This window comes from Mastigoproctus giganteus, chromosome 8, assembly GCF_048544385.1.
Source record: "Mastigoproctus giganteus isolate SK-2022 chromosome 8, ASM4854438v1, whole genome shotgun sequence".
Taxonomy (NCBI): Eukaryota; Metazoa; Arthropoda; class Arachnida; order Uropygi; family Thelyphonidae; genus Mastigoproctus; species Mastigoproctus giganteus.
Genome location: NC_143582.1, coordinates 206,901,298 through 206,921,978, shown reverse-complemented (window position 1 = coordinate 206,921,978; position 20,681 = coordinate 206,901,298). Strand labels below are relative to the sequence as shown.

The window sequence follows — 20,681 nt, the reverse complement described above, 5'->3', positions numbered from 1 at the left end:
CCAATTCTGCATCTCTGATGTCTGAGTGACAGCACGATTCCAATATCTCTACCATGTCTGCATTTGATGATTTGAAGACAGAATTAGGTGGGTTGAAAAACTGCTAGCTTCAAGAGATACAAAGACTAATAGATTAACTAGGGCCACAGCAGAGCTTGAAATATCTGACACCTTGTTTTCCAGGCTGCTGTCTGATCCAATAGAAGCAGTCTAGTAATCACTTTCATCTCTGCCTGTGGCCCTAGTTAATCTATTAGTCTTTGTATCTCTTGAAGCTAGCAGTTTTTCAACCCACCTAATTCTGTCTCGATAGAACCAGAAAATATTCTTGTACCCCTTCTATTTAAGCGTACTCCCATCTCTGCAAAAACACTCTCTCCTGTTAAAAAGCACAGACCATGCTGAGAAAAAAAAACTCTACCTAATGAGCCTTGTAACTGACTGAAAAGGCTCTCAACTTGTACTCCGTCCTATCGTGTCCAGACAGAATTAAAGACACTTTCAAAATTCATTCCAACTTGTGACTTTTTCCAAACATTGCCCTGTACTTGTTAAGTAAATCATCAGATCTTTTTTAATATCATTATAGCCAACATGTACAACAATATCACCCTTCATGTCCTTAAAAGATGATATCTGCTCTATATCATCTACTTTTGTCCCTGACAGACGTGCCCTGGTTCTATTCCACCTATCCTTTTTGCACAATATAATATGATTATTAATCTATTAGTTAAATGTGAGTTATGACTGAGTCTTAATTTTTGATTTGATCAATGCTTTCCATGCCAAAACATGCAAAAGCACTTCTTAGCACTTGCCAGTGACAATCCTATTACATGATTATGGATTTTATTACTGATATATGTATGCTTGGATATAATTAAAAGCAAATAATATTCAAAATGTGTAAACTTACAGTTATTCTTTAAAATGCTAAACTTGGAAAGCATTGCTAAGAATAAATTACTGGCATCAAGATAGTATAGCTCTTTGCCAATAATATTCTTCAAAAGAAGGATATGCAATATTCTCTGTGCATGAGTTCACTTAACCTCTAATTCTGTCCTGAAGTCTTCGTTCACATTCATCAATATAATTAACTCAGCGCCTGGAAAGACTAAATCAATGCTTTCCATGCTCAACAACACTACTAAGTCCAGCAAACTAAAAGAGATTAAATTTTAAAAATTATACATATATTTAAAAACATTTACCATTAAAAGTGAAGAGCTTGAAATTAGGTTTTCCATCACCAGATGCTGGAGTAAAAGGGGCAGAGAGAGGAGATCCCCCTCCCTCTCTCTCTGAATGATCTATGAGGCAGACAAAGACCAAGCATAAAAAATGATACATCCTCCACCTTTAATAAGAATTAAGGGGAACAGCAATATATTGCTATGCATTCCATAGTAAAATTAATTTTTATATAAAAAAATCTCTCCAACTTATACGGATTTGATTTTTTGATTTTTTTTTTCAAAATGGCATAATACTGAACAATGTTTTTTCGATTATTAAGCTTAAGTACATGTTTTTTAGATTATCACATAAATAAAAATTATTATATAGTTTCTAATAATCATAGATTAAAGATGCTCTCTCTCACTCTCTCTCCATCCATCTATGTGAAATCATGCTGGCAATTTTTCTGTGTAGTCTATAATTTTTGTAATTTAATTAGATAAAAAATCTAAACAACACACAAATTTCACATATATATAATCATGGAATAAAGTATATGTTCAAGTAGGTATGGATCACAAAGGCAACTACAGAAATAATAAAACAAAGGTCAGATATCAAATAAAAATTGTACACTTTACTATGTTTAATTTCAATCATGACTAATGCAGCTGCATGGTCAGCACAGAATAAGTACATGCATTTTAATTGACTGCAATTCAAACCCAATGACTGCTAAATATAGTACACGTAACCCTCATATAACCCAGTTATTATGTTCCTATAAACTATCGTGTTGTGCGAAACCGTGTTATACGAGACTAAGAAAAAGTACAAAGGGGGGGGGGATTACATTCCAAAAGCTAACAAAAATACACTATTCTAGATTTGATGCATCTTCTGTTCTCTTTAAAAAAAATCAGTAATCTAGGTTTGTTTGCTTTTGCTTGATAAATCTTTGTGAATTTCATCATATGGAACTAAGCATTTTTGAAGCTCCCTTTTGAATTTTGGGCTCCTTTCATTCAAGAATCTGCATTCAAAATATAAGATTCTAATTGCTCGCTAACTCTTTATGCCTTCCCCTATGCTTTTTAGAGTAAAATTTGGAAGTTTAGAATTTTCATCTGCGCTATCATCATCTGAATTTATTTTATTTTACCTCCGATGCCATTTGCACCAAATCCACCCCACCAGCCTATTTTTCTACCAGTAATTTTTGACCGTCTTCAGTAATCATATCTTTATTAATTTTTTTAGGAGCATCGGCAACTAAGGCCATGTTACTCTGTGTATATTGTCTATAAACTGCGGGTGTCCTGAGGTCAATTTTGTGTTTTGCTGGACAAAAAAACCAGAGTTTCCGGGAGAAAAAACCGTGCTACCCTCGCCCGAGCAACTCAACCATGTTAGATTAAAACTCAAGTCTTTTCCACCCAGTGTAGGGAGGAGGGCGATTCTATCAACTGTGCTACCCAGGAGGGCTTCAGTAGTCATATCATCAAAACCTTCCCCTCCTACTGACCTAGCAAGTTCTACTATCGCACCGATTTCGTTTTCTGCTGGTTCAATCATATTCCCTGAATGAACTGACTCTGGCCATACATTTTTCCACACACATTTAACATTGATTTTAAATTTTTACTTCTTTCAGCGATAAAGCTATGCTTCTGATACAGTCCACAATTGAGAAATGTTTCTATGCCTCCATTACTTCAATAGATTCGGAATAAATTTTTCCAAAATCCATTGTAACGATTTTCTGATGTAATGAGTTTTAAAGGTGGATATAATGCTTTTATCTAATAGCTGAATGGAAGAAGTTGTATTAACCCAGTACAACCATGACAGTAGGAACATAACTTCAACGTTTGGATGACTTAAATCTTTTGGATGGCCTGACATGCTATTCAATAGTAATAAAACTTTGAAATCTAGATTTTTCCACAAGTTCAACAAGTACAAGTTCAATATCACAGAATGCAACAAGGGAATTTCCCAACAAAATAAAATACAGGGATTTCTCAATAATTTTTTTTCACTAGCGAGTCAACAGCGGGGATTCAAAAAGAGTGTAAATGTTAAAAAATTACATCCAACATAATAGCAGGGTTTCCCCTGCACAAAAGCTTAAAAATACCCTGTTATGCGAGGTTTGCCGAAATTCTCTAAGCATATTAAAGCAAAACCGTATTATATCAGTACCGTGTTGTTCGAGGATTGCTGCAATTGTGTTAGAGCGAAACCGTGTTGTAGAAGTACCGTGTTATACGGGAGTTGCCTATACTGATTATTCTTGTCAAAAAATGGGCGCCTCCGTAGCCAGGTGGGCAGGAGCGGCAGTGCATAGCACATGCTTCTTGATTAGACCGGGGTTCAAGCCCGTAACCACCAAATACGGAGGGTGTGGAAAGGTCAGGGAATGACCACCGCATATCCCCGGAGCAATATGGCCTTAGTTGCTAATGCTCCTAAAAATAACAAATAACTACAAAAAAAATGTCAAAAAATTATTACTTGTGAAGTCTTCTGACTTTGTGGTGATGCTGGCATATAAATAGAACAGCCTTGCTCCCACTGAAGACAGAGGACCAATTTTTCAAAAACTTACTGCTTTGGCATAAGTTAAACTTAGAGACAGACAGACACCATTATCCATAAATATCTTTTTAAATTGTATAGCATCCCTAGAAAAATGAATCTGCTATACACTAAAATCTGAGATATTGCCAGTCAGCTATTTCAAAGCTTACTGACTTTTCTCATCAGCCAGAAAGTGATATCTATTAGCATATGCCAAATGGTGAATAAAGTATTTGTCTAAGTGAACGGTCATGTAGTTTATGGAAGTAAAAATTCTGTTTTAATAAGTAGGAAGTTTATTAAATAACTTTGTTTTATAAAAAGAAATTTAATAAAGTAACCATTTTGATTAAGTGGAAGTAAAAGTTGTCATTTAGACAATATACAAGTACATTATTCACAATTTGGCATATGCTTTGTAACAGAGACCACCTGACAGCTAGTGAAAAGCTACATCTGTTTTGTAGCTAAAAAAAAAAAAAAAAAAAAAAGCTACAAAATAGATGTCCTGTAGGTGTGTCTCAGATTTTAAAATGCTTGCAGTGGATTTATCTTTTCTGGTGATTTAAAAAGATATTAACAACTTAAAGACAGAACTCAATAAATGGCATCTATCTCTAAGTTAAACATAATCTCAAACCCAGAGTTTGAATAATCAGCCCTTGGTTTTCAGTTGAAACAAAAGGTCTCTATATGATTGAAATAGTAAAGCATATGAATTACGCGATTTAAATTACTACATTGAAATGTATCCCCTGCAATCCAAGTAAAGGGCACATGATCTTTTTGTGTCACTAGCTTCTTATTCAGTGGCTTTTTAGCATATGGCTATCATTCACAATGTTGTTTGAATAATGACTATCTGTGTACAAGATGGTAGGTTGCCTTTTGTCATGTGATTTTGTCTTTTCTGTTGCAAAGGATTTGATCTACTGTTCCTCCAATCTATTTTCCTGTTCATTGAAGATACCATTCTAATTGGTGCATGTACATTTGTCTGTAGTTATTTTCCTTCTTAGCCACTGGAGAAAGAGGACACTCTTGCTTTTCTCCTGTTTCTACCGAGGTTGCCTTCAATCAAGAACCATTTTATTCAATTTGATTTGAAAATTTGATTCAATTAAGAACCACTTGGATCATTTGATTCAAGTTTGTAAATCAAATGATTCAAGAACTTCTCTTGTTTTCTGGGGAGAGGTTGCTTAGTATATGGGATGCTTTGAAACTTATGGTCCCATGTTTACATGTGCAATGCAATTTCACTTGGGTTTATACTGCCAATTTCTGGTGGAGCGAGATTTTATCTACAAAGTATTCATTCAGAGTAACTGTTGTTGTGTAGAAGTTGTTTAGTGAGTTAAATTTATTCAGTAGTTGTAGACTACATACTGAGTGCTCTTAGGGTTTTGGATTTGAAAATGTTAGTTGTTTCTGATATGGGATGGTTAGAATTTAAGTTTATCAGTTTTCAAGCATCTACTGGTTTTCTGTTTGCTGTCATAGTGTTGTACTGTTCTGATTTCTAACATGAAATTTTATATGTTGATCTTTTGTACTTAGATACTGTTTTAAATTGTTCAGGTTACTTTCTATATAGGGCCATATAACAAAAATTCCATGGCTCCATAAGGTAGGATTTGGATTGTACTCTTCTAAACCTGTGATCACAAATTCCTATATTTACATTTCTGCTAATATGTGAGAGGCAGGTTCCCCATGCTCAAGTCTTTGTGCTGTCTGTATATGCTGTCTTTATATATGAAGCAGGCTTAAGCTGTTAATATTCAAGATATCTTCTCTTGTGAGTGGGTCAGAGTGTTCCGCTGAGATGTGGGTTCCTATTCTTTCAGTAGTGCCATAGTTATTTTATCTAGAGGTGTGCTGTGTGTTTGTGAACACCGAGATTACATCCAAACTTGCGAATATATCTGTCTTGCTTATTAAAATTTTAGTTTCCTCAGAAATTCACTGGAGGTCACTTTAAGGAATGTTAGTTTTCCACAACATGCCAATCCAGCAGCCATACTAACTAAATTGATAGTTCTTGTAAAAGGTATAGCCTGCTCTACACTATAGGTTTTATGGAAGGTCTGCTTCATGTATTTTGATGCTACTAAATATTTTTGGAGCTTCAAGAGTTGTTTTCATTCAGTTTCTGTAATTTTATCAATTTTCCCCTCACATAGGGGTTTCTTTTTCTATTTTGGTTGGGTCTGATGTTTGAGGATGGGATGTAGCTATCTTCATCTTTCAAGTGTTCAGTATTTTTCTATCATATATGTAATTATTAAAATATCTCCTCCTCCTCACCCCCCCTTATCCTCATTGCTTATCCAGATGTTATTTTCGGGTTTGAGCTCTTTTTGCACTCTTTTCAGGGTTGAGGACTCTGTGACCTTTACTTTTTATAATTCTTGTAGTTTTCTTTAGTGACCCAAGCACTCTGGACATACACATTATTCGGAAATTTTTATCCCATAATCTTAAAATACAGTTAATGTAAGTTGTTTAATTTTATTACTTAAACCATCCTTTAAAAGTCTAATGAAGACCCACAAGTGTGGTTGAAATATGTGGTAATCATCATTAAAATTAATGTTCATTTATATTAAATATAAAAATTAATTCTGACTAATACAGTACACTGTTACTACACAGGCTGATAATAAGCTACATTTAAAAACATACTTTACTTATTGTAGCAGGTAACAGGAACAGCATGTGCCCAAGAAATCCAAGTTTTGAATATTATGAGCATAATAATAATAATCCTGCAGCACCAATTAGCTTTCATGGTAAGAAGAAAACCCAATGGCATTACACTGAAAGGCCTCCACATAAGAAATCCAAAAAACTCCAAAAGGAAAGCCAAAATCCTCATACAAACTGAATAAAAATTCAAATAAATTAATTAAAATAAATACAGTAACCTTAATTAACAGAAAATAAATACAGTAAACTCCTGTTATAACACTCACTTTTAGTGCTCTTTTCTTCTGGTCATCCCATGATCAATCCTGTGAAGTGAGGTCCCATTTATAATGCTTTCCTGCTTATAGTGCTCTTTGGGGCTGGACCCTTCATAAGCACTACAATGGGAGTTTACTCTAATAAGATCCAATACCAAACAGCAACTGCTAAACAGAACCAGGATCAAATATAATACAGCTGAAAGACTTGGCTATATTCAGAACCATGCAAGATACAAAATCTAGAAGCCTTAAGAATAAGAGAAAGAAGATTAGGATATAAATTCCAAAGGCTGTTCCCAATCTCGAAATCCATTAGACAATTAGCAAACAACCAAACTGCTCTTCTATCACTGTAACAGTAATGCTGAAGTGAAACCAATAACCAATGGTAGCTTTGCCATCGGAGGCAGGAAGAATGACCAAGGCAAACAAAACAGCTCTGGTTTAAGTGACAACCACACTAATGTGGAAAACTGCTAGCTTGGGGGGAGACAAAGACCAATAGATTGATAGTAGCCACTGGCAGAGGTGAAAGAGATTCTTGCACTGCTTCTATTAGAATGAGCAGAAGCCTGAAAAACAAGATGCATGGTATTTCAGAGACTGCTGGGAGCCATTGCGGTACAAGTAAACACATGGGTTGTGTTAGGGTAGCTAAGAATAGAAACAGGTGCAGGTATACTTGCGTGTACACCAATGCTAGGAGTTTAGTAAATAAATTTGATGAATTTGAGGTATTGCTCAAAACATCAAAGCCAGATATTGTTGGGATATCAGAGACGTCGTGTCACACAGATATAAGGGATGCAGAACTGCAATTTGGGGAGTACAACGTCTACAGAAAGGATAGACAGGATAGGAAGGGGGGAGGGGTTATGCTATTAGTTAAGAAACACATAAAAACCAAGGAAGTGAAGCCAGTCGACATCGCTGGACAGTGCAGTGTTGAGTCAGTTTGGTGTGACATAAGCATTGGGAGATTAAAATTGAGAGTAGGAGTGTGCTATAGGCCTAATGACTCTGATTAGTATAATAAGGAACTGTACAGGGAAATAGAGTGGGCCAGTAAATCAGAGAGTCTTATAATGGGAGATTTTAATTTCCCAGATATTGACTGGAATTTGGGGGCTGGTTACTCACACACTAGCATGGCTTTTGTGGATTTATTGGATAATTGTTTTCTACATCAGCATGTTCGGGAGGCAACTAGAGGGAGTAATACTCTTGATTTGATTATCAGCAGTGATTCTTCATGCATTAAGAATCTGCAGATAAATGAACCACTAGGTGGCAGTGATCACAGTGTACTGAAGTGGGATTTACTTTTTTTTTTTTTTTTTTGATTTGGTAGTTGTTGGCGCATCGGCTTCTGTGGCCATATTGCACCTCCAAAGGTTTTTGCAGTACAGTGATCCAAGCCCGAGGCGGGAATCGAACCCGCGACCTTGGGATTTACTTAAAGAGGTAACTACCATTAGGGGTAAAGGGAAGGGTTATTGCTTGCGTAAAGGCGACTACGATGGACTGAGACAGTATTTAAATTCTATACAGTGGGACCAACTGATGATGTTACCAACAGCAAATTCAAAATGGGAAGCATTCAAAGAACTTATCTTGGAAGCTACTAGGCTTTACATACCAACTAAGAAATATTGTTCAAGGTTTAGGCCAAAATGGATGTCAGATGAACTAATGAGGCATGTGTTCTTATGTAAACTCCTTTACTTATGTAAACTCCTTCTAGAGTTTACATAAGTAAAGAACTCTTTGCTGTTTTTCTTTGCATCCCTTGCCAAGGATTTCTCGTAATGTTCCTTCGCCTGCCTAACCTCCTTTGTAACTTAGTTGCATATCAACTTATATCTATCATAGGCTTCTGTGTCATGTGTTAATTTGTAACTAAGTTACAAAGGAGGTTAGGCAGGCGAAGGAACATTACGAGAAATCCTTGGCAAGGGATGCAAAGAAAAACAGCAAAGAGTTCTTTACTTATGTAAACTCTAGAAGGAAGGGGATGAATCAGATTGGTCCACTTGATATTGATGGGTCAATTGTTGATGATCCTGCTCAGGTAGCTAACAAACTAAATGAATATTTTGCATCGACATTCACACATGAGGAATTATTCAGCAAGGGGAATGCCAGAGGTGTATTCAACCCTAGCAGTAAGCTACAGAATCTTGAAATAACTGGGAGTAAAGTGGAGGAGAAACTGTTGAAGATAAACACAAGAAAGGCACCCGGGGTGGATGGGATCTATCCAGTTATATTAAAGGAGGCAGCAAAGGAAGTAAGCAAACCCTTAGCCATAATTATGAGAGCTTCCTTGGACTCAGGGGAGGTACCCATAGACTGGAAATGTGCAAATGTGACCCCAATTCACAAAGGAGGATCAAAGGCTGACACAAGTAATTATAGACCTGTGAGCTTAACTTCTGTTCCAGGAAAATTAATGGAGGCACTGGTTAAAGAAGCACTGCAGGATCATTTAGACAAGACTTCAGTTATAGCTCAGACACAGCATGGTTTTGTTAAGGGGAAGTCTTGCCTGACCAACTTGATTGGATACTATGATGCAGTCACAAAAGAACTGGATGCAGGGAATAACTTTGATATTATATACTTGGATCTTAGAAAGGCTTTTGATACTGTTGCACATGGAAGACTGCTACACAAATTGGAGCAGTGTGACATTGGAGGCAAATTGCTGCTATGGATAAAGGGGTGGTTGAGGGGGAGAAGACAGAGAGTGGTAATCAATGGACACTGCTCATCGTGGACTAATGTTATTAGTGGAGTCCCTCAGGGCTCAGTGTTGGGTCCATTATTGTTTTCTGTATTTATAAATGATATTGATGATGGTATATCAAGCTTAATGTCCAAGTTTGCAGATGATACAAAGGTTGGCAGGGTTGCCAACCTTTGTATCATCTGTATCATGCTGCTGCAACAGGATCTGGAAAGGTTGAGCAGATGGGCTGAGAGGTGGCAAATGAAGTTTAACATTGACAAATGTAAAGTACTACACATGGGAAACAGCAACCCCAGAGCAACGTATCAACTCTGTGGTACTACACTGGCAGTGGTAGAGAATGAAAGGGACTTGGGGGTGGTTGTGCAGGTAGATATGAAGTTCTCTGAGCAGTGCAGACGGGCTGCAAGAGTAGCTCATGGAGTACTGTCAATGATATACAGGAATTTTTCCAGCAGTGATAAGGAGGTGATTATTACATTGTATAAGGCAATGGTCAGGCCACACCTAGAGTACTGTATACAGGTCTGGAGGCCTCATTTCAAGAAGGATGTAGAGCTGCTGGAACGAGTACAGAGAAGGGCAACAAGATTAGTGAATGGAACAAAGGGGTGCTCTTACGAAGAAAGGCTTAAGTTTTGCAAATTACAGTGTCTGGAGACTAGGCACCAGCGAGGTGATCTGATAGAGGTGTATAAAGCCTTGAATGGTTTAAGCATGCTCAATGCTGATGGAATTCTTCCTCTAGCTCAGAAAAATCACCTGAGAGGGCATAAATTCAAATTGAGGAAAGACAGATGTAGGATAGACGTGCGGAAATTTGCCTTTAGCCAGTGGGTGGTTGGTTGGTGGAACAGATTCCCATCCCTTGTGGTGGAGGTTGATAGCCTAAATAAGTTTATTTTATTTTATTTTTTTTTTTTTTTGATTTGGTAGTTGTTGGCGCATCGGCTTCTGTGGCCATATTGCACCTCCCAAGGTTTTTTGCAGTACTTTTGATCCAAGCCCGAGGCGGGAATCGAACCCGCGACCTTTGGGTTGCTGGGCAGGTACTTTACCCACTCGGCTAGCCCGGTCGGCTTAAATAAGTTTAAGGCTCAGCTGGACAGGTATTTTGAACGAACAGAGGGGTGAAGTGGAAGTGGGTTTTTTTTTTTTTTTTTTGGCTGATGCTGCATAAGCTTGCTTTCTTGCATCAAATGCCTCTACTAATGCTAATGCTAATACCTCATTGTCTCAAATTCATCTGTTGTCTCTACTGTTCTCCCAACTCCACTAATCACTTGGAGCTCTTTGACTTCCTCTCTTTGCAACTTGACTTTCTCCAGTCCAACTTTCCTGACAGTGAGGTAATTTTCCTTGGTGATTTTAATGTTCACAACTGCAGCTGGCTTCTGTTTTCTAGTCACACCGACCCAGCTGGTCAAGATGCTAAGGCTTTTGCAATTACTAATGATCTTGGACAGATTGTTCATTTACCTACAAAAATACTAGACAATCCTAACCATACAGCCAACATGCTTGATCTTTTCCTCACAAACAACCCTTCTAAGTATACGGTCAAAGTGAGTGGTCCTTTAGACACCTCAGATCACAACTTGGTGATCTGAGGTGTCTGTTTAAAATAGCCTTTAAATCATGGCTATTCCCAACCTCGTATTGTTTGGCATTACAAGAACACAAAATGGGATGACCTGCGAGATTTCTTTTCCTTGGTCGAATTACTGTTTCAAAATTTCTGATGTCAACGTTTGCTCCGATCGTGTCAGTGAAATTATTCTTGTAGGAATGGAATCCTTTATCCCACACTCCACTTTAAAATCTCGTCCTTTTATTGGCAAACCTTGGTTTGCCAATAAATGTGCTAAGGCTGTTCAAGAGAAGAACATTGCATATCATAATTGGCTTGTTTCCAATTCTCCAGTTTCATTTTCTGCCTACACCAAAGCTTGCAACAACTGTAAAGCAGTTACTAATCAGTCAAAACTAGATTTTGAACAGGCTAAGAGTAGAAAACTTGCTTCTTGCCTAATGGTAGCCGAGCATTCTGGTCTCTTGCCAAAGCTATTGGCCGCAACTTTTGCCCATCTTTGCTCCAACCTCTGTCAAATCCAGATGGTTCTGTTGTCACTTTAGCCAAGGATAAAGCTGACCTGCTGGCATCCCATTTTTCTTCCATTTCATGTATTAATGATCTTGGTAAAACACCTCCCACCATTCCCAAAATGCTCCATTCAATGCCTCCTGTGGTCTTCCATCAAAAGGATGTCAGAAGGATTTTGACGAATCTTCATGCTAAGAAAGCTCCAGGTTCCGATGGTATTTCTCCACTTGTTCTCAAAACCTGTGCTTCTGAACTTACTCCTATTCTTTGCCACCTTCTTTCAGTTTCTTATTCCAAAGGTGTTTTTCCTTCTGCTTGGAAATTTGCTCATATCCAGCCAGTTCCTAAAAAGGGTGACAAATCCCTCCCATCCAATTATCGTCCTGTTGCAATTACTTCTACTCTTTCTAAAGTAATGGAGAAATCAATTAATCGCCAACTCTTAAATTACCTAGAAACCTTCCGTCTGATCAACGATCGCCAGTATGGATTCCGTCAGTGTCGATCCACTGGTGATATTCTGGCTTATGTTACCCATTTATGGACCAAATCAATGGAAAGGTTCGGTGAAACACAAGTAGTTTCTCTTGACATCTCAAAGGCTTTTGATAGTGTTTGGCATAAAGGTCTTCTAAACAAGCTTCCATCTTATGGTTTGCCAACTGTTTTTAGTAACTGGTTATTCAGTTTTCTCTCTGATCGCTCACTGAGGGTGATGGTAGATGGCTCTCTGTCTTCTAACTTCTCCACTAATGCCGGTGTCCCTCAAGATTCAGTTCTTTCCCCCACTCTTTTCCTCTTGTATATTAATGACCTTCTTCCATTGACTGGAAATCCTATCCATAGTTTTGCCAATGACAGCACATTGCATTTCGCTTTACATTTTGAGAAACCTTGCCCTGCTCAATCAACTTCAACTTCTCGAAAATCTGCTACCAATTCCTTAAATGCTGATCTTTAGGTAATTCTCCAGTGGGGCAAAGACAACTTAGTTGATTTCAACCCTTCTAAAACTCAGTCTTGTCTTATATCTCGCAAAAAGGATTCTTCTGCTCCTATGCTTAGCTTTAGTGACACTCCGATTTCTAGGCAAAATGATATATCTCTTATGGGGATTACCCTGACTTCTAATCTCTCTCTTTGCACAAGCACATTACAAATATAGCTTCCTCTGTATCTAAAACACTTGGTTTTCTCTTTCGCTCTTGGCGTTACTTTTCTTCCAAACAGTTGCTCACTCTGCATAAATCGCAAATTCGCCCTGCCATGGAATATTGTTCCCAGATCTGGGGTGGTGGCCCCAAAACCTCTCTCAGGCTTCTTGATTCCATTCAGAAGAGGGCAATTAGGTTAATTAATGATTCATCTCTAACAGAGTCTCTCCTCTCCCTGTCTCATACATGTACTGTTTCTGCTGCATGCCTCTTCTACAGATACTTCCATGGGCACTGTTCTTCTGTGGCTTCTATAATTCCCACTCTCTCTTTCAAAATAGTCCAAACACATGCAGTCTCCAGCCAACATCCATTTACTGTCCAACTCCAAACTCACAGAACCAACTTTTTATCTTCTTCGTTTATTCATTCAACTGCCGCTTTCTGGAACAACCTTCCTTCATACGTATTTCCTGAAAATTACAGTCTACAGAAGTTGAAGTCCAATGTCAACAAATATCTTCTTTTGTCTTCTCAACCTCCAACCCAAGCACGGTACTAAGTACTATAGGTTCCAATACCTCTCGTGTTTGGGGTTTACATAAAAAAAAAAAAAAAAAAAAAAAATTTGTAATGCTACTCATTGTTATATTTCACAATACACCATTTTTACTGAAACACAATGTTGTACGTGTGGGAGAGTAAATTGTTTTCACACGAGTATCCAACACTTGCTTTCTAAAGTTATTTGTGTGTTTGTCCTTTCAATATTCCTCACTGACTGAAATAAGATGCTGCTTGTTCAATGTGATACTTGTGCCTGCAGCACAAGTATCATATTGAAGGTATGCATAGTTATTTGGTTTAATACTAATAGAATTTTTATAATTTTTTTTTGGCTTTGCTTTGGTACAGTAATTTAGGATTCATAAAATGTTAATATATGCATGAGCCAATTTCTGTTGGATTGATGGAACAGTAATAATTGATCTATTGTGACTTATAGCATATTTATATTACCATTGCCATAAACTATGTTTTATTTGTTTGTTTTGTTATTTGGTTTTTAGGAGCATTAGCAACTAAGGCCATATTGCTCCATGAATATGCGGTGATCATTCCCTGACCTTTCCGCATCCTCTGTATTTGGTGGTGACGGGCTCAAGCCCCGGTCTAATCAAGAAGTGTGTGCTGCGCACTGCTGCTCCTTCCAACCTGGCTACGGAGGCCCGTAAAGTATGGGATTAACATTTTGATGTGCAATGTTGTGTCATGGATAAATTAAGGTGTGCTGCAAAGAGAAAAACGTTGAGGAACACTGGTACATAGCAATGGATAATCCACATCTGAAGTGCTTCATACAGGTTTGGAAATGTCATTTTAGGAAGGATGTTGGAATGAGTGCAGAGAAGGCTGTTGTTATTTGGTTTTTAGGAGCATTAGCAACTAAGGCCATATTGCTCCAGGGATATGCGGTGGTCATTCCCTGACCTTTCCTCATCCTCCGTATTTGGTGGTCAAGGGCTCGAACCCCGGTCTAATCAAGAAGCGCGTGCTACGCACTGCTCCTCCTGCTCACCTGGCCACGGAGGCACCTGTAGAGAAGGACAAAAAGATTAGTTGGAGGCTAAGGTTTCCTTACCAAAGAAAGGTTCTGTAAATAGCAATGTCTAGAAACTAGATATCTGCATGGAGAACTAATTAAGGTCTTCAAAGCTTTAAAAGTGTTGAGTAAACTGAATGCATCTTTACCTTTTTCTCATGTGGCACACAAAAGAGAACATAAATTTAAATTGAAAAAGGATGGTTGCAGAAAAAGAGTGCAGAAATTTTCTTTCAGCTGGAGAGTGAATGATTGTTGGAATAAATTTCCATTTAGCATTGTAGAGGTGAGAATTCAGAATAAATTTAAAAGATCAGACAAATTATTATAAGGGATGGACAAATGAAAATGAAGTGGGTAAAAGTGTTTTTGGCTGATGCTACATATGCTCACTTCCTTGCATCATTTGCCAGTGTTAATATTAATCTATTAAGCTCTCACTATAGAGTCATTCTGGCATTCGTCTTTGTCCAGTTTACCAATGTCAACAACAAATGAAAGTTCAGTTTGCTGAAACAAGCTGCCATCCAGTCTTTGCTGTTATCGATTGTTAGGTATTACACTGCTGATCATATATGGAATATATATTTAAGATACCTTTTATTAAGTTCTGTAAATTTTCTTTGCTGTTCCACTATTCTTCTAGAAAGGAATTATTTTAAAAAATTTGTTACTTCATAATACTGTCATTCAATGCCGATATATGCTTCCAAATGCACAACAGATCTTAAATATATACTGTCCATGTGAATATTTTAAATTATCCTAAAACTAAAAGATTGAACTAACATGACTTCTACAATATACAGGTTACAGAAAAAATAATAATGCAATTGTGTGCAAATGTAAACCTTTATTCCAATACAAATCCCCTGATCACCTAGAATGGCAACATTTCTAGATGCCTCTTGGAACCTTTTCATCTTTCATCTCATTTTAATTATTTTTTTCTTGAAGTTCCAATCTAAAATATATGTAAATTAAGAATAGTAGAGATGTTAGTAATTTAATTACATAGGAAAACTGCAATGGAGAAAGTTAACATCAGCAACCAACTGCGATTGTTATTTCTGTAACCTCCATATTAACATATTAAATTTTACTTAACTAAATAATCATGTATTAATTAGTGGTTTTTCTGTCACTTCAATACTATTTCTTGAAGAAAATCAATGTCAATTTCACAGTACATTATTAAAATACATTTAATATATTTTAATGGTCTTGGAATAAACATTTAAGCACAACTGAATATAAGAATATGAGAGAAAAGGAGAAAGCAGAAAAGCATGCACATCATCATTAACTTTGAATATACAATGAACAGCTAAGTTGTTTTGAAAAAGTTCGGTCAATATTATTTTAACCAAAAACAGGCTAACTTGCATAGAAGCAATAAGAACTGAATAAAATTTTACTCACAATATGTACCAAGAACACCTTTATTGTTGCGGCTAATTTCTGCAAGAGAACTAATTAATGGTAGGAGAGCTCCCCTATCACCACGTTCATGACGTTTTTCATGCTGATGAGTATGCCGAGAAAGTAACACTTTCTTCACCTCCTCTTGGTATTCTGGTTGTAACAAACCAAGACTGACCAGTTTTTCAGTAATCAGATCTGAAAAATATAATAAATAATAAAAAATCAATTTAAAAAAAGATTTTAAAACTACTTAAAAAAAAAAATTTTATTTCTGAATTTTTCAAATAAGAAAAGGATGCCATTCCATTTTCAAAAGAAATGAATGATACTTATAAATATATTTACCCAACATCACCTATAAATTTGATAATAATATCAGAAAGAATTAATAATGCCACATTAAACGTGATATATTAGTGCAGCATTATTAATTCTTTCTCAAATGATGAATATGCATGTAGTGCCCATCTTCCAATTAATTTGATAATAATAACACTGGTCAGCATCAATTTCGTCCCTGAAATAATTTCAACAGATTCTCACAGGAAATATATTCAAAAACTCACATGTGCTTAAAAAGTTTATCATCTTTAGTATTCAAATATCACAGGTTAATGACCGAAAATCAAGACCTGTACAGCCACTCCCCGACTTATGTAAGGGTTGCGTTCTGCGGAACTCTATGCAAGTCGAATTTTACGCAAGTTGGAATTTTTCTAAATGATTATGCAGTACTCGCAACTATGCTAGCCATATGATTGAAGCAAGAAAGAAATGTTAGATGAACACATAAATAGAATTATTTATTCAATTTTTTATCTTGTGCGCAGGAAAAATTACAAAAGCATGCAATTTAAAAAATTTCAAAATTATAAAAAAAGAGAGGAGACAGGCATAACGTCAACAAGTTTTCCCTGTTGAGCATCATTGCCAGAATCGACATATTCAGCTGATAAGTATGCAGCTGTGGATGTTGAGGGCTGTAGAGATTTAGAAAGGGTCAGCCGCTCAACCTTACGAAAGAATATATTAATGGATGACTGGATGGTGGTTTTTTTCTTTTCATCGTAGATTTCTTTGTAACAAGCAAGCACATCATTCACCCCTGTTAACTTTTAAGAATCGTTCACTGTCAGGATCCATCTTCACAAACCTCGCCATTGCCATCTCTCTGGTGGGGAAGCATCAGCATTTTCTTCTTTCACTATCACTACTTGCAAATCAATAAGTCCTTCATTAGATAATTCCTTCTCTTCTTCCTCTATTAACTCCTCCATGTCTTTGGCATCAACCCCCCCCCCCCAAATGAAATAGCTCTGCAAGCTTTACAATCTTATCTGTAACCTCTTCATATGATTTGTCTTTTTCAAATCCTTAAAACCTTTTATGTACCATGGGCATATTTTCTTCCATATGCCATTTAAACAATTTTTAATAATTTCTGCCCAGGCCTTATTAATGTTTAAGATGACGTGGTAAATATTACAAGATTTCCAAAAGTCTCTTAACATCAAATTTTTCTCACTGCCAACAATGCCTAAGCAAATGTTGTGCGTAAATAATATGCTTTGAAATTCAAAATAACACCCTAATCCATAGGCTGGATGAGCGAAGCCATGTTAGACAGTAGAAATATAACTCTCACGTTCAAATTGAAATATCATCTAAGTGCATAGGATGTCGAGGAGCATTATCTAATAGAAGCAAAATCTTGAAAGGAATGCTTGTCTTTACAATATTTTTCAACCTCTGTTATGAAGCAGCATTTAAACCAATCCTCAAAGACAGATATTGTTATCCATGCTCTCTGGTTCGATTGGAATTGCACAGGCAGGGTGGCTTTATTGATGCCCTTAAATGCATTGCCCTATCTTGTGAAGCCTTGAAACCTGGCACAGTCTTCCCCTCTTTGGCAATGTATGTGCGATTCAGAATTTTTTTTCCAATACACAGCAGTCTCGTCAACATTAAAAATTTGCGGCATTAAATAGCTGCCTTCATCAATAATTTTTTCCACTCTGCAGCTGCAGAATCAGCTGCTGCTACAGATAATTCACCGCATACTATGACATTGAGGAAACCAGCACAATGCTTGAACCTATTAAACCATCCATTGCTTGCCACGAACTTGGCTTGGTGTTCTCCATAAAGTAAATTGCAGCCATTCTCAACCCACTGCAGGATGGAAACCTCCTCAACAATTCATGCTGAGGGAAATGGACCATAATCTGCCACGCTGGTCCAGTGCGGGTTGGCAGATTGATTGTATTCAGCAGTCAGGGGCTTGAACCCCGGTCTACTCAAAGAGCGTGTGCTACTGCACTCCCACCCCTGACCACTCGGCTACGGTTATCCTTAATATCTTCATAAATACTTCTTGCTTTTGCTTGAATGGTCATTAGACTCAGGGTCACTTGTTTCTGAATGGTTTTCCATCCATATTATTAAAGCTTTTCCATCTTTGATATAGCAGCGAGACCTAATTCCCTTCAATAGATAAACTTTATCCTGCTTCTTAATCATTTTCATCTTCATTTCTAAATTAAATTTCTTTTGTTTCCTAGCACTGTCATCACTTGCACTTTCTGTTGGTTGCCTTCACTTCATCATTGTAATAATTGATAAAAAGGAATGAAGAGGAAATTCTGAAAATTTATAAGTTTTTACATGATTGAAGATTTCAGTGAAGGGGAAATAATTTCACCATAATAGCATAAAAACCCACACAATTCCAGTTATTGGTATTGTCGTAAATGCAATAAGATTGAGTTTATGGTCGTGACCTCCAGAAATGGGTTCCTATTATGATATTTTCACAATACCACCATTTATTCCCACAGGATGCAAAATACATTTCCATTTTTTTTTCAGTATGCACAGGCTGGCAAAAACATACATAAAGTCAAGTATTACTTAAGTCAGATAGTACCTGTAGTTGGTTTAATCGCCTTTTCCATCTATTCTATCTATTTTTTTTTTTTTATTTCCAGAACATTCGGGAGATTTTTAGAGAATTTGGGAGCTTTCTATAACATTCAAGAATGTTTCAGAATGTTCTAGAACATTGTTATGTGCGGAAGATTGGGATGTTTCTGGAAAGTTCTAGAACTGTTGACAGAGTTCTCTAAAAACATTGCGAGTATTCTAGAAACTTGTCTACCAGTATATAGATGAGAGAGATCCGCAATAGGCAAGCATTTTCGTATTTCAAAAAGTGTGTTTTGGAGAGCAACTGGTGAGCGAAGCAAACAAGTGTTTTGGTGAATTAGTGTTTGTAAATACGTGTTGTGTGCATAAGTGTAAATCGTGAACTATGTTTAAATTACAAATAAAAATCTACAATTTCTTAATTGTGTTCTTACGCGTGCATACCTCAACTGTACATGAAATATGTCACATTCTTGCCGAAATAAGCCTAATAGCTTGTAAAGTTGGAGATCAAGATAAAGTATGGGATCTGAAGATTTCTGGTAGCTCATGTTCAAGGACATCAACAGGCTGTCTTAGAGATAGTCATAAATCGATGCCTTTTTCTGTTCCGGTGATAGGGCGGAAACTTCAAGACCACATAAATGATTGCTACTTTTGCATAACCAGTATTTCAGGTTTTTCAGCGAAATCCAAGCATAAAGTAGAGTATCCCAACATTAATTAATAAAGTAGAGTATCCCAACTTCTTTCGTCTTCTCAACCTCCAACCCAAGCATGGTACTAAGTACTATAGGTTCTAATACCTCTTGTGTTTGGGGTTCACATAAAAAAAAAAACGACCTTCTGCTCTAAGGCCAGTTCCTCACTATGATACAATGCCAGTGCCAAAGCCAACAGAAACTTATGGACTTAAATTCAAAAAATATGCTATTAAGCATGCAAATGGAATATCTGTGCCGACCTAAAAGTGGCAGCTTTGCTGCCTGGGTTGCAAGGTGAATACACTAAATACTGCTACTTTTTATGCGAATGGGCCAGCCAAGTGAAGGACTGCCACCACAGGGTAGAAAAAAATGGCCAGACTGTTCAGAAACTACACCAGGCCAGAAAAATGTAGCACATTTTTCTTTGTAGCACATCCTCCTTTTGTGGATAAGTCAAAAATCTATTTACTCCACTGCACATTAAACTAGGGTTGGTAACAATATTTGTGAAAGAGATGGACAAAAAAATGAGAAAGATTTTCCTGTTTGAGGCAAAAGTTTCTCGAAGCAGTGAGGCTAAGATAAGAGGGAATTTTTGTAGTCCTCAAATCAAATTGGTATTCCAAGATGAGGAATTCACTAAAAAATTCAATGCTACAGAAATAAGAGCTTGGAAGGCATTTGAAACCGTCTGCCAGAACATTTTAGGCATGAGAATCTTAAAATTACAGTGAAATTGTGGATGAGCTAATTTTAGTTTACAAAGAGTTGGGTTACAACATGTCATTAAAGCTTCATTTCCTACATTCCCATTTAAACTTTTTTCCTGAAAACTTGAATTTCACAAATGGAAAAAAGATGCCACAGAATATGGAGTCCAATTATGTTGGCACACTACTGTTGGAATCTCATAGGGCAGACACCAATGGATGATTATAAAAGGCAAAATACAACAAAATAAGTGTTTTGTTATCAGATGATAAACATTTCCGTAAATAGAATACAATTAATGGACCCAATGTTCAATTTTTAGTACTGTACATAACATTTGCTTAAAATGTATGAAATATTTTTTAATAGAAACTTAGTTTTAGCATTAGTAGAGGCATACGATGCAAGATAGCAAGCTTATACAGCATAAGCAAAAAAAAAACCCTTCCCATTTGATTCATTCATTTGCTCCAAAACTTTGTCTAGTTCTTCCTTGAATTCATTTAAGCTATCAGCTTCCACAACAACAGATGGAAGTTTGTTCCAGCAATCAACTA

General features: G+C 36.8%; 1 protein-coding gene across 1 annotated transcript in view; it reads right to left on the bottom strand.

The window, feature by feature from the left end:
• The window catches only part of LOC150082228 (electroneutral sodium bicarbonate exchanger 1-like), a 313,808-nt gene that overhangs the window by 226,220 nt on the left and 66,907 nt on the right, over nucleotides 1–20,681 (bottom strand). Inside the window, exons 5-6 of the mRNA XM_090380066.1 lie at nucleotides 15,776–15,973; nucleotides 1,218–1,316 (exon numbers count right to left, since the gene is read on the bottom strand). Of these exons, the coding sequence (XP_090236192.1) occupies nucleotides 1,218–1,316; nucleotides 15,776–15,973 (297 nt within the window). The remainder of the gene's footprint in view (nucleotides 1–1,217; nucleotides 1,317–15,775; nucleotides 15,974–20,681) is intronic.